The sequence below is a fragment of the Mchenga conophoros genome, linkage group LG6 (assembly GCF_057382185.1).
Source record: "Mchenga conophoros isolate Kocher_MC1m ecotype Shallow Benthic linkage group LG6, M_conophoros_male_GT1.1, whole genome shotgun sequence".
In the NCBI taxonomy this organism is placed as follows: Eukaryota; Metazoa; Chordata; class Actinopteri; order Cichliformes; family Cichlidae; genus Mchenga; species Mchenga conophoros.
The window spans coordinates 31,048,643-31,064,257 of NC_140531.1; the positions used below are offsets into that span (position 1 = coordinate 31,048,643).

Consider the following 15,615-nt stretch of genomic DNA (forward strand, 5'->3'; position numbering starts at 1 on the left):
GTGCAATTTAAACAAGCTGCATCGCCCTCCTTCACCCAGACACAGACTCACTGAAAAAAACAAAGAAAAAGGTAGATAAGCTTTAAAATGCCATGTTTCTGGATTCTGCCTCAATTTAACTCTCTAAAAGTCAAAGACTGACGTGTTTCCCCATCTTCAGTCCTGTCTCAATGCATCACTCAACACCATTTTTTAAAATTTAAAAAGTTTTTAAAGTGCTTCTTGGATGGGGTTGGACTACAGCGACAGGGGCACTGAGGCAAATGATGGAGCATTTAGCGTGAAAAGGTTAAAGGTTTGCGTCCCAAATGGCAAGGTGGCGATAAGGTGTTGGCCTTCATAGTTCTGAAGAGGAAAAGGGCAGGATGAATGTCAGCCAAGTCTTCTGGGAAATATAAATCACACTAAAAAACCCAAACTTGAATATTTTTTGCACAACTTCACTCATTGCTTTCAGAAATACACCATACTGGGTAATTTCTCTTGAAATGCAGATTCATCTAAGGCATTGGATGGAGTTCTATAATATCCATCTTGTCAGACTTCTTGGACATTTTTTTACACTTGGACAGTATGAATTCTTGGAATAAATTAAGTGTTGCTTCTTTCCAGTGGTAAGAAGCAGGATGGACAAAGGAAATTAATCCTGGGCTCCTCCACATTCTCAATCTGGTCAGAAATTCTCTGACCTGCTTTAATTTACAAAATTACACAGTTGGACAGAAGTTATTTTCACCAAACTAAAAATGACAGTTTTTTGCACAGTAACGCTATAGCATCAGATCTTATATATGCGTGACACAAATCCCTGCCGTTACAGGAAAAACATATTCAAAATCTTTTTCACTAATTGAGCATTGCAAAGTTATTTCAAACTACTCCAAGGAGCATTTTAGAGGAAAAAAATGATGAAAAAAGAAATAAAATTGTAGAAACTGATTTTCTGACCTGCTGAAATGCATTGAGCATTGCTGACGTTCTATTGATTTTTTATTTATTTATAAATTTTTTAGCTACTAGCTTTTTTAGTAGCATGTTACTTTTTAATTCAATTCAATTCAATTCAATTTTATTTATATAGTGCCAAATCACAACAAAGGTCACCTCAAGGCGCTTTATATACTTTTCTGTCATTTGGCTCTCAGTTTGATAGCTGTTTCTGGCCTGGTCATAGTTTACACTTTACTGAGATATTCTTCTATTATTAATTAATTATCTTCACCCATAAAACAATATAGCTTGCTTTGGCATGCTTGTGTTTTCTCCTGTCTGAGGTCAGCCATTGGTTGTGCAAGTATGTATACAAAGATGTATTAGGGGGTTGTTTTTTTTTTCATTTTATCTATAATTGTCATAAAATGCATGTTTACTAACAAATGTGACTGCTAATTACATGAGTGCATTACAAATGCTTTACAAACAAATTGCTTCGTATAGTGTCAAACCCACTACTGGCCTTTTCAAAAAAAAATCTACTTTCAGAGTTTGCAATGGCACAAAAATACAAATTGTCTTAAAGCGTGGTTTGCAAATTTTTCTACAATGCAAGTTTCAGAAATGGATTTATGTTATGAGTGCCCAGAATACAAGAAAATTAAACTCAGTGGCTCAACAATATGACTCCGTACAACACTTGTACGGAGTCATAAAAGCAGAAAAGTAAATAATTATGAGGGCTGATGTTCACCTAGGTAATCCACTTTAGTTTTTTCATATTATGAATACTAGCACACTGTGCTCACTGGGACACACATAAACTGGAGATTTGTTAATAGTCCTGCAATTATATATTTTTTTCAGTCTTTCGCCCGATATGATGTTTTTACTTCAACCAGTCATTCACTCCACAATGCTTTCATAGCCAAACAATTGAAGGAGTTGCCAGTATATATCCTATTGAAGTTCTTACAGATATCAAAAGTCAAACCTAGTCTTCTTTTTTTATTAGTGTTAGATATTGCAGATGAAAATTATGATAAATGTGTTTATAATATTATAAACACATGCAGTGTTGTTTTTCTATTTTCTATATGCTAATATTAAAAAAAAATCACGTTGATTTATTTCCATCCAGCTTATCTTGTCAGATTGGACAAATATGGACAGTGCATTAAAAAGGCATTGTCACAACTGAAGGTCAAAACAGATCTATGAAAGGCAGGAAGGGATTGCTGGTATATGGTAGAGAGAAAAGGGGGAGGAATACTATACGAATTGGAAGCTGAGAAGGAGGATAGGCAGTTTTCTGTAATAATAATGAATTGCAAAGATAACAGCATAGCTGCAGACTCCTGTTATCTGCACCATGAAAAACACAACCTTAGGGCGCTGACCAGAAGTTTTATGCCGTGTGTGTGTGTGTGCATATTAAAGATCTTGTATTTCATTATGGTTTTTTAAATCAAGAAAGGAAAATAGTAAATTCTGTGTATTTCAATTGAATGTCCATATGGTTTGACAAAAAACAAAGAGAATGCATATAAACTAATATGGGGGCTTTGTGAAGCTGTATTTACTCATTGTGAAACAGTGTAAAGCATGGCAGCATGCTCACAATGATCATTTTAACATGCTGATGTTTATGTTTGATGATGTTTCGCTGAAAAATTCTTACCCTAATCAGTATCAACCTGCTAACATGTACGAGCTACAATTTAAACAAAGTAAAGCTTACATTGATGGGATATGTTTTTAAAGTTTTTAAATTTGTTTGTTTGTTTAGTTTGTTTTTTATCACAATTTATCACTCAAAACATGTATCCACTCTCTCTCTGTCACTCTTGGGGAGGCACTTCAAGTCCTTGAAATGAGGAACCAAAGCTATGTAAAACACGTGTTCTCAACGATATTAATCGGTCTGCTGTTTGTTGCAATCCACTTGGCAATTGTATCAGTCAATATTTCCGAGGTAGACTTACTTCTGTTTAAATGCAGTGTGGGTAAAAATGTAGGTAAAGTAAACGATCAGTCATATAGCTGATAATCAAGCTACATATCCTTGGGGTGTAATTTGTTTTATAACTATTACATCAAATTGATCCATCCATTATCACTAATCCCTGAATTATGAAACATGCAATGATGTGAGTTATCTAAAGATTGAATTTGATACCCACCCATTATTTGTCACAGATTTTGTCACAGAGTCTTTCTTTAAATTCACAGAATGCCAATGGCCATTGAACACATTAATAATTTAAAATTGCACAGCATTTGTTTACAGTTTTTGAAAAAATGGAGGTCCAGCATCCTGCAGAAATTGAGTTCTAGTGATATACAAGTGTAACACCCATTCATAAATAAGAAAATAATTTTTCAAAGAGTAATTGACCTCCAGAATATCCTTTATTACGTAGAATTTCTTAGGTTAATCAAGCTGAAACTTGTATGAGATCACAAACTCAATTTTTCAGCTGTTAATCGATGTTCATGGCAATTTTATTATGAAACCCATCCATCCTGGTCATTCTCCCAATAATCCATCCATGGAACATTAGTGTGTGTGTGTGTGTGTGTGTGTGTGTGTGTGTGTGTGTGTGTGTGTGTGTGTGTGTGTTGGGCAGGGTGGGGTGAAGCTAACTTGTTCCTTCAGTGAACGAAAATGAGGCATGATGCTAGAAATGACAGAAAGAGGTGCGAGTCGTAGCAGGATAGTATGTAAGTGTCTGCTTGTCCATCACAGCTGGTTTCACCTTGCAGAAGCATCACTATAATTGCTTCAGCTGGCAAACCAGCCAAAGACTCTCACATCATCAGATTTGACTGGGTCTAAAACTATTTCTTTCTCCCTTGCTAGATGTCTGTTTCATCTTCTGTTTTTTACGTATGCATATGTACCGTCTTATATCATGATCTATCTATTGATCCATTTGGTTTCCTGCCTGTCCTACCATTTGGTTATCCTTTTCTCAACCTATGACTGAAGTAGCGTATACTCTTTGCACGGATCAATAAGTCAGACCCAGTGTGAAGTGTCTGCTTACAACACTTATTATGTCACTTGGATGCTCAGTACTGCACGACAGCAAACCTCCCATCACATTTAATCCACCTCATGACTCCTCTTCACCTTGAATACCTTCACCTTCAGCTAGGCAAGAGTCATTTTTAACTAATAAACTAAAATAAATAAATGCAAATCAAAATTTGGATTTATGGCTTCTGTTCAGTGTATATTTGCTCTAAAAATCTTAACACCAAAATTAATAAGTATCCAGTATGGTTGAAATTTCTGAATGGCAGACGCATCCATAGTTTTACACCATAAAGTAGACCATCATATGCTGGTTATTATTTAAATAATAATTTATTCAAAATAATAAAAGCAAAAACACACAGATATCGAACTCCTCACCACATGCAATACGATAGGAACAGCTGAATGCAATGCAATAATGATACACAGTAACTGCTGTACTTATTACAGAGTGGTCACTTGTATCCTTTGTTTCCTTCCTCATTGTCCCAACATCTTAGAATGTGTTAGTTGAACATGCCTAGTATTAGAGTAGATTAACTAATGTGTTGACTCTCAGATTTAAAACTGTATTGCTTACCATTTGAAAACTGGCTTAACAATTAAGTGGCCTACCAGGAATGCTCAAAGAGTTCCAGATGGGCCAGTCTGTATTCTTTTCAACCCAGACTAAATACCAAATTGACCTCAAAGAAACATCTAACGGTGCGACAGAAGACATTTACTCAGCTATGAAGGTTTTAAGAGACAGCTACAAAAAGAAAAACCACCAACTTTTTTTTGGTAGGTTTCCATTACAAAGCCAAACATTTTGAATGCTAATAAAAGTGATTAAATGTAAAAACAACAAAGACAATACTGAGAAACAATGACAATTTGCTCTAATGTAGCTTTTCATTACATCACACAATGGGAACAACACACCAGGAGTAATTTAGTCTAAAAAGTATTGAGTGGTAAATTGTGGTGAAATTACTTAATTCTGATGCAAATCAGCCTACTTCAAGTATTTCTAATTCAGGAAACATTATCGTGATGCTAGTGATCTACTCTACTTTAGCACTTAATGAAGTAAACGTCTGAAATGAAGTGAATCTGCATTTGAAATTAGTGTAATTAAGACATTTGTTTTCATTTTGTCTCTAAACATGAGTTTGGAAAAGCAATGTCCACCTAAAATTACTTCTCCAGAGAGTAATTTTAAAAGGAACACCTTTCTGTTACAGAAACAACATCAGGTGAAGCATAAACATCCTGAATATAAACCTGATAAGAGAGTTGAAGAAATGTTTAAACAGAAATATATTCTAAATGTTCATTACTTGAGTGCAGCTAAACATAACAACAACATAATGCAGTGGGCTGGATGAGAGAGGTTCTAGTTTGGACACATAGAAAGTGGGGTAAGTCGCATAGTCTTAGGAAACTTAAGACAAAAAGCAATAGAATTGCTTTTTTACCCTCAAGTGAGGAAGTGAGGGTACAAGTTTGTTAGTATATATATATATATATATATATATATATATATATATATATCTTTGGTTTGAGAGCAAAACTCTGACTTGGAGTGTAGTTGTGGGGCAGGGTACTCCTGGGGTCCGCCAACTGCGTTTTTCACTCAGCTGTCCAGAGAATTGCAACCTTGGTCTGATTCCACACCATGCAAAAGCATCATGAATGGTGTTGGACTGAGGGCACTGCTATGTCATCCTCATGGGCTGGTAACAGAAGAGGCAGGCAGCCTGGGGATGCTTCAAAAGGTGTTGCAGAATAGAGTTGTGTGCATACTCAATTCAAGGCCAATGTAAGCTTTAGGTAGATTGCAGATTGTGAGTAGATCGTTTGCATCATCCCCATTACTTTTTGGATGATACTCAAGCTAACTTTAGCATGTAGTGCTTTAAAAATGTCTTCTACACTTGAGAGATAAACTGGGAACCTCTGTCAGAAACAGTGTCACTGGGGAAACTATGGAAGAAGAAAACATGCTGTAGTGAACCGATAAATTAGTTGTCTCTGCAGTGGAGGACAATTTGGGTAGTAGTAAAGTGGGCTGCCTTTGAGAACGTGTCTACAACTCTTTAATAACACTTATGGAGAAGCTGGCAAAACCCAGGATTCACTGATGCTGTTTTCTGGGAGAGGGAATTTAGCCACTGCTCTCATCTTTTCTGGATGTGCTTTCATTTACCCACTCTGAATTATATACCCCAAAAATGAGACTAAGAAGAAATGTGGTAATGGTTCTAGGGTCTATGACTCAGCGTTTATGTATTCTGGGGAGACATCTGGGAAGACTCTTTCTGTCTCCCCAATCAGTCATGTTCCTATATTTGTTTCTCCCCGTCCCAGTGCCAAGCCTGTCTGCCTTTGTCTTTGTCTCCATGGGTATCATACTTTTTGGGTTTTCTTGTCAGTCTCTCATCCTGTGTTCAGTGTGTTGAGTTTTTCGTCCCCTGTCCTTTTAGTCTTTATTTGTTCCAGCTGTGTTCCCTCCTGTTTCCCATCCTGTTGTTATCCTGTGTGTATTTAATAGTCGTACATTCCTAGTTGCAAAATCATAGTTCCTAGCTTATCTTTTGTTTGTTTCTATTAGTGTTTTCATATTTTATTTTGAGTACCATATTACAGCAAATAAAGCTGCCTCCTTTAGTTCACTCTCTTTGTTTCTGAGTCCTACGTTTGAGTCATTCACCTGCCTGCCACACAGCTTTACATGAAACATGGAGCTTTGACACAGAGCTGGTTTTCTAGGAGCCTCTACAATAGCTTCCTCACATACTGTTGATACCCAGTATGAAAAAGATGAGGATGTCATCAAGGTATATAAACACTGATTCTCAAAAGTCATTTACTGGGGTTTGGAAAACTGCTGGAGTAATGGTTAGTCCAAATGAAATGACTACATATGCAAAGTTTCCTGGGGGTACTGACTGCAGTTTTACATTTATCTTATCAATACATACTAGAAATGATAAGCATTTCTGAGACCCAAATTGGTGAAGATGGTGGCTCCCTGCAAAGGCTATAAGGTTGTACTGTTTGAGGGGAGGGTGTGTTTATTCTTGATTGTGATCTGGTTTAGACTTTTATAGTCAATATATGTTTTGCTTCCACTGGTGAAGAGGATAGCCATAAGATTGCTGCTTCTAAGGACTCCTTAACCTATTTTTCTATAGCGTCTTTCTCTGGCTGTGACAGATTCTATAATTTGGTCGTCAGGATGGGTCACGGTCATAGTGAAAATGTGTCATGTGCAGTGTTGGTCAAGTTACTTGAAAAAAGTAATCAGTAATTAATTACTGATTACTTCCCCAAAAAAGTAATCCCGTTACTTTACTGATTACTTATTTTCATAAGTAATTAATTACTTAGTTACTTAGTTACTTTTTAAAAACACGATTTACAACCTGAAGAGGTGATAAAGCGATAGATCTTTCAGCCCAATTCTACTTTTTCTGCATAATCCATCATACAAAATGTAATCAAATGGAAAAGTCTCTTTTTTAAACTTGTTTTATCAGTTTTAATCTTTTAACTTTATGCATCAAGCAAAAATTAAATTATATGCAACATTCTCTGACTTGAATAAATTAGTTTAACATTTAAACCTATTTTCTACACATTCCAGCACATAAAATAAAATATTTTTTGTGTTTACGCTCACTCTTTCAAATAGAAGCAAGTAAAACACAGCAGAAAAGAAATAAAGTCAAAGACTCAGCGGTCCTGTTGCTCTATTTTCACCTGTAAAGCAGGACTGCGGTTACAAGTAACGCGTTACTGCCCATCTCTGGTCATGTGTTGAAAATGAGAGTGTGTTGAGGCACCTAGACCACAGTAAACCTCTGGCAGAGAACAGAGGTCAGGATGGAGAGTGGCTAAGGTCAAATGACAGCTGATATGGCTGACTGAAAGCAAGTGGAAAGACAAAAGTAACACCAACTTGCACGAGAGACTACATTGGAGCTGTTTAGTGGCTAGCTAATCCTTAAATTGTCCATTAAAACTGTTAAAATTATCTCGGAGAGCAAAATTTCACCATTGCGATCCAGTGGTCACATGAAGCTGCAGTAGCATAGCTGAATAATCAGATATGCTGCCAGAGATTGACATGTCTATGAGCAGTACTCTCCCAGAGTAAAGAGGTCATCAAACTCAGCTAACAAATCATTAATAGGCATGGGTCCTAATGGCTAAATAAACTTTCATGAATAAATGTATCTATTTATTTTTTCTAAAGGCCTTCTCTTTAAAAGACTAACCTGGGGAGAATCTATAGAAAACAAGCAGGGTTGATGACTAAAAGGAAGCAATTGCTGAAGCAATTACCCACTACCAATATAACCTCCCTCAGCCTCAAGCATGGGGGAAGAAGCATCACAGAAGGGAGGTGGGGAATCTTTTTAGGCTTGTAGGGGTTTTAGCTGCGGACTGAGACAAAACTAAAAGTGCTTGGTGAAGCTAGAGATTGGAGGAGAGCTCTGATTACAATAACTTGTTTTGGGATGTGATTTTGTTCCAGCAATGTGCAGATAATCTGTTGACTGAGTATAATCCTTGGTTAATAAGGTAATTTTTTAATTGATGCAAAGCCTGTACCGGAAGCATCAATCTAAAACCACCCTCCCCTTGTACATATTCAAGATCATTGCAGCTGTGTTTGTCCATTCTTCCAACTGGTTCAAACATGACTACCGTGCCTTTGTGGTTCTCCTGTGTCTCATTCGATCATTTTGTCATAATGAACTCAAAATGGATAGACCTTTATATGTAGTCCACAACTGCAAATCAAATTGTTTATTAACAGAGGCTAATCTGAGCAGTGAATAATTGTTGCAGACAACTAATGAGTGGGCTAGAAGGTCAGTGTTCAGTGTCCAGTTCCAGTGAGATTGGGGGATCCACAAAACCTTTTCAGAGAAGCCTTGAAGATCTGGAGCACATACCAAGGGGTTTCTAAAGACAGAAACAACAGATAAGTTACAAGGAATTAAAGAAAGCATGAAACAAGTGAAGCTTGATATTACTGCTACAGCAGTTGAACAACCTGGTAAAGGTGGATGAAAGAAGGTGGTCTTTATATACAAAGGATGAATAATGGAAACCAGGTGTACACTGCCTCCCAGTCTTGATTAACTGCCACACCCCAGAGTGGCAACCTGTTATGCCTTCATGAGCAAGAATAAGGGAGAAAATGTGAGTGAAGGCACAGAGACCATGACACTACTAAAGTAGCTTTTTTTTCTGTCAGAGAATGTTTAATTTTTCAGATTGAATCTTCAATTGTTCATTTTTTTCCCCACCACAGTGCGTGTGTCAATTGTGTGAATAAACAGTTTTCAGCTTCTACACAGTAAAAGTAAATGACTTTAGCCCGGGGACTGTAGTCTAGTGAGGACATTAACAGTGGAAGCTTGATATCATCACCAAAGTGCTCCTGGCCAAGGGCTTCTTTCCTATTTCTTTTTTACGTCCATCTGTTTTTTGAACACAGATCTGACAAACATCATGAGTTCAGTTAATTTAGTCTTTGGCTTGAACACTTTATCCTTTCAGCCTCTCCGTATGGATTGGGAAACCAATCTTTTGAAGTGCCCTTGAGCAAATCTTGTCTGGAAAACTTCCCCTATACTGAAGAAACATGTTTGTTATTTGGTCTTTGGTGTGTATGTGGTGTGTAACTTGTTATACTTCACATCAAAAATTGCTCTTTATTCGATTTAATTTGCCAATATGTCCTTGAGCGAAGCATTGTGCTTATCTTACTCCACCAAACTGTTTAATCACCTTGTATTATTTTCAGCTTCACACAACCTTACCTACTGACCCTTCAATGCACCTGTATTCTCTGAAAGAAAAATACGTTTCTGCTCACTAAAATTAAATTGCTTTTTTTTTTATCAAAACCTGAAAATGGATGTGTCGCTCTGTAAACATTACATTCTGTTTATTTTAATATGTATTAAACATGTGAAAAAAAAGACTAAATAAAAAGTTTAATACAATTTTCTATGAAACTTTACTGTGCAATGCTAAAAAAGGAGTGTACTTTTATTCATTGATTAGCAAAAATGGCTGTCTCAACAAGCTTTTCAAGAGCTTACTTGATAACCCTGAAACAGGGAAGTCTAAATACATGGTTATGTTAGTGCTTATTACAAAGTAATCACAAATTCATTGATTTCATGAAATTTCTTAAGAATATAGTAGGGCTCTATCCAAAATTTTCAGTGTACATTAATCATTAAATGAGTAACTGTGAAAGTTCAAATTTTGTGTTCAAGAAGTTGTATTTTATTGAATGTTTTACCTTGTTTACCTACAGAGTACGATGCTCCGTACTCACTCAAGAGTAAATATTCAGTTGTTATACAAGAACCTTTATTGCTTTTGATTGAAAAGCTGGTGGATTAAAAAACTGTGTTCACAAAACAGTCACTGAGAAAGTTAAAAAAACAAAAACAAAATCATCTAATGGCAGCTGAAGCATCAACCTAAAATCACCCTGCTCATGTTCATACTACAAATCCTTGCAGGTGCGTGTGTCTATTCTTTCCAGTGCTTCCAGCATGACTAGACTGTGCTAATGGTTCTCAGGTTGGAATCCCCAACTCGGACCCTAACTCTAGAGGCCCCCAGAGGTGTGGAGGTCAGTGCTGGAGTGGGAGATTTTACGGCATCTTGTAGAAAAGACCTCCTCTTGCAGTCCTCAGAAGGAGAGGTGAGTGTGAGCTTACATTGTATTTGTTTATGCATGTGTGTGTTTGCATGTAAAACTGTTTGTGTACATACTGTTATGTTTTACTGTGTTGGGTATCTGTGAGTGTTTGGAAGAGAAATGGAAGTTAGAAGCTAGGGTGGGCAATATATTGAATATACTCAATGTATTGTGGACTTTTCCACGTACAGTGCTTCCACGTACAGGCTTTATTGTAATCATCGAGTATAAGTTGCCATGGTTATATTAAGCTGTCTGCAGGTAATTTACTGAGTTTTTTTAATGAGTTTTTTTATGCCAATGCTGCGAATGTATTATTAACCCGTAAAATGTTCACTGCGTTGAACATGGGTGTTTATATACTACCAGACAGGGACAATATGGTGACAGCGGGAGTTTCAGACAAGTGAGGGAATGAGACTCACTGTCGTTTGGATTTTACAAGGAGGATGTTGAACAAAATCCGATAATTTGCAAAATGTGCAGTTAAACTATTCCTGCAAAACGTAGGCGTACCAGAAATGTATTCCACCAGCTGAAAAGTCAGCCACTGAAAAATTCAGTCTGTTCACACACCAAAGAAAACATTAAATAAACCAACAGTGATACTTGTGACTGTTCTTGGTCAGTCATTTTTATAACCACTGTCTTGACTTTTGTTTCTGTAATTTGAGGTCATCACATTTTTTATTTTACAATTTTTATATGTTATAAGCTCAAAAGAGCACCTTTTTAATTTCGGTTGTTTTATTTTTCCCCGTGAATTCTTGCTTAATGTCCTTTTTTTTCCTTACTATGATCTTTTGTTTGTTAAAGAAAGAGACATACTGTGACAGTATAGTCATTTGTGAAAAACCTTGGTGGGCAATGGATGGTTAAAAAGCGGTTAAAATGAAAGATTTTAATTAATTCAGTTTTTTTGTATTTAAAGTAGAAAAAAAATATTGAACGGTTGATTTGAATGAGTACACAAGTGCAATTTTAGGCACCATGTGGTTGAAAATAACATTGCTTTTTGGAGGTTATTTAAAAAACATCGTGCTAAATATTGTGTCTCGTGATATAGCCAAAAGATATCGCGATATTAGATTTTCCTTATATCGCCCAGCTCTATTAGAAGCTGACAAAAATAGCTATATTTATATGTGAATACAAGAGAACACAAACCAGTTGGGTGTTTTTGTTAGTGTGTGTGTGTGTGTGTGTGTGTTCTTTAGACTCTGTGGCACTCTATAGTGTTGGGCCCGCTTCATTAAAGTACCTTATTAGGCTAATGAGCGTCATCAATCCATGCGACCTTGTCCTCCTTTTTCTCCCCTCCTCTGCTCATCACTCCTTTCTTCCTCTTTTCTATTTGGGAAAAGTGACTTCATTAAAGCTGGTTTGATGAGATTCCCTGTCAGTTGTTGCTGCTGTGTGTGTGTTTGTATGTGTGAAGTGTCATTGTTAGCCTGTTATCTCACTGTCAAGCTCTTTGCATAGCAGCCTGCCACATTGCGTGAGCACCGAAGCAGACTTAGCCATTATCCTTATGTGTGGCTGTAAGTGTGTGTATGTAAGTGTGTGTCAGCCTGCCATATTGCATGTCCGCTGGAGCATAGTGTGTCATTAACTTACTAATTAACAGAAGAATGACCCCCACTCGTTGCACTCACTGTCATTGTCAGTCACACTCACAAACTGACTTCTACTACAAATACACACACTCACATTTTCTCACACACACACCAACAGACACAAACAGGTAAAAGTTGGGTTCTCTTCTCCATTTCTCATTTCCTGTGTTTTATCACAATCTTCTCTCTTCTTTCTTCTCTTTCCTTCTGCTGCTGTTGATTCTTACTGCCTTATTCTCATTTCCTTATCTTTTTGCTTCCACCGGGCCTTACTTGGAAAAAGTACATAACAAAAGCTACATATAACATGATACTGTGGATACAAATTCTAACTTTAGCATATGATAAGAATACAGTAGTCATAATAACAAAATGGGAGAGCTAGGACAACATCTATAGGATTACCCCAATATATGTAGTCATACGGACTATACAGGAGTGAAATTGTTGATGATGTGTAGAGGGCATGGTGAGGTTTAGTGCACTGTATTGTCGTTATAGTAAAAATGGCATAATAAAACTAAATGAACATAAACACCTGTTTTGCAGACAGTGTAATGTGTTTGTATCTGGACAATAGTCCATTTATCTAAACAGTAATTGCAGATCAGGCTTTGACAAATTGCACAGACATTTTCCACAGTATTGTGCTTTATTGTGCAAATTTTGAAGTCATGTTTAATGACGTATGAAATATATAATGTAGGTATCTAACCGCACAATCGTAAGAGTGTCTGTTATTTCACAATACTATTTTTATTGCCAGGACTAAATTATTTAAAATGTTTGTATCTCCAGCTAACTGGAAACACTGTCACTTCATAGATACTAAATTTATTTAAACCTGGCATATGTTTAGTTTTTAGGCTAACAGCATTTTAACTTTAAACCCACACCACCACAGTAGAAATTCCGTTTAAAGACATGAGTTTGATGAACCAGATTTACTAGTACTTTTCTGTTAATTGCCTGTTCCACCCAGCAGAGGCTGTCAGTGTTTTTAACAATGCCCAGTCACTCCAGCTTGCCCCATCAGCTCACTTGTTCCACTTTACTTATGCTATGTGTATTCGTACTCTCGGTTCACCACTTCACTTGGTAACTCAACTAACAATCCAAGAATCTTCCACAAGACACAAGCAAACAGATTAAGTTAAAATTATTATTTTAATTAATGATATTTTTCCAGAACAAATAGAGGGAAGAATTGTAACTTTTAATCTGTTTCTAATATAAATACTGTAAAATCTAATACGCTGCATTTAAAGTACTTTCAAGACATTGCACCTCGCTGAAAGAAAGCATGACCACAACAACAGAGCTGTCAGGTGAAACAATGGAAGGGATTATCCATCTAGTCTAAGAAGGAAACCAATATCAAAAATTTATATCATTTACTACACAGAATCAGTTCTATCTATGATTTGGTTCAAATACAAACAAAATGAGAGGGTTATAAAAGGAAAATATTCAGGTAGACAAACGATATCAAAGGATATCAGTGGACTAAAGTGAAGCAATTTTGGTCATTGGATGACTGGATGAAAGTAATGTTTAACAGTGATGAATAACAAATCTGCTTTAGCAGCAGAGGTGATACTAAAACTTTTAAAACTGAGAAAACAAGCAGTTTTCCTCACTCATTTATGATCGGGATTTTTTATGCCATATAAAGGATCAGAGCATGTGGGAATCATTACATTATCAGTAAATGCACAGGTACATGCTGAAATGTTCTCATTCTGTCCAAACATTAGCTGTAAATTTGGGTTAATGAAGATGAAGGATTTTTTCAGAATGATAATCCCACCAAGCAATGTTTTTTTTGTTTTTTTTTCGTTGTTGTTGTTTTCAGAAAAGGCATTTCAGCTCAGTAATATGATGACAAGTAAAAAGTCTGGATGTCAATCAGAAAATTGTTTTTGAAAGGAAAGGATCTATCCTGGAAGAAGGATATTTTTCCCTTTACTTCAAATAGAAAAAGAAACAAAAAACATCCTAATAATTAAAATAATATGAATACATTTTTTGAGGAGTGCCAGAGGGAAGCCAGAATGTTCAGCTACTAAATAAAAAAGCGTTTTATGTTGTATTTATTATTTCTTTTGTGTGTTTATTATTTTACCCATGGGTTGTAACTTCCACTCAAAAGAGATTTTCAGAACATATAGTTTTCACTCAGATGACAGCAGTCTGTGTGACATACATGGCAAGCTTACAGGGAGTTCTAAAGGAGGTTATGAACTTATTGAGTGTTCAGAAGTATTAAAAATCCCCAAGGACTGTCTGGTTCCAGTGAGTGGGTACTCATTCGAACAGTGAAACATTTCTAGAGACAGAGAGTGCGTGAGTCTGCAAGTTCAGTGGCATTTGTTTTTATCCTGTTAGGATTGTTGTTAGGATGTGTGTCATGCATGGAGAGGAGACATTCAATTGCCTGCCTTGCAGTGCCGATGATATATTTAAGATTGTCTTTTAACCAAGTTCATTGTCAGAGAGCATCATGAAAGTTTTATTGCGAGACAGATGATTTTGAATATGTGCATATTGCTGATTTTTTTCTGATGTGGCTTGTGTGACTACCATGTAGTTGTTTCTGTACATTCTTACAGCTTCAAAGAATAAGAAAATAATTTTGACAAGGCTTTTCCCTCTTATTTCATCTTTCCCTCTACAACTTTACTTTTCAGCAAGTCTCTCATTCTGTCTATCATTGAATTATTACCTCATCTTATTTTCCTTTCTCTCATCATTTGTCTCATTCCTCACCTTTCCTATGCCCTACTTCTCCTTTCTTTTCTCCTCTTGTTTTTTGTGTAACCTTCTCTTTCTACATCTTCTTCTCTTCCTCCACCTCCCTCTTCTCCTCTGCAGCCCCTCAGTCCTTCATCTCTCAGTAACCCAGCCTATCTAATTAACTTTCCACTGCTAGGGTTATACATCACTGTAGCTGTCACTTCACAAGAAAAGGGGAGGGGAATTTTAATTCTTACCTCTTTTCTGTCATCTCTTCCTTTCTCTCTCACTCCCTCTGTTTCATATGTTTAGTCTTTGGTCTCTTTGTGGTCTTTGTTCATCCATTATCTCTCTCTGTTTCTGTCTCCATCTCTGTCTGTCATCCCAGCATAAATAGATGTCTCCCTATTGATGGTGAACATTAGCATGAGGCAGAGTGTAACAAGGGTTTTGGTGTGGGCCTTTAGCAAGACTTGATACCATGAAAGGCTTGAGAAAATGAAGGATTTGTGGTGCACTGCTTCTCAACCTCCTCACCCTTTATTACAGCACTTGTCAGCTTTAGA

At 36.6% G+C, this 15,615-nt stretch overlaps 1 protein-coding gene across 2 annotated transcripts in view; it reads left to right on the forward strand.

The window, feature by feature from the left end:
- Positions 1 to 15,615, forward strand: part of LOC146572915 (zeta-sarcoglycan-like) — a 392,767-nt gene that overhangs the window by 354,457 nt on the left and 22,695 nt on the right. For both annotated transcript variants that reach the window (XM_085277367.1, XM_085277368.1), the window contains one exon: positions 10,577 to 10,700. In XM_085277367.1, coding sequence (XP_085133493.1) covers positions 10,577 to 10,700 — 124 coding nt within the window. The remainder of the gene's footprint in view (positions 1 to 10,576; positions 10,701 to 15,615) is intronic.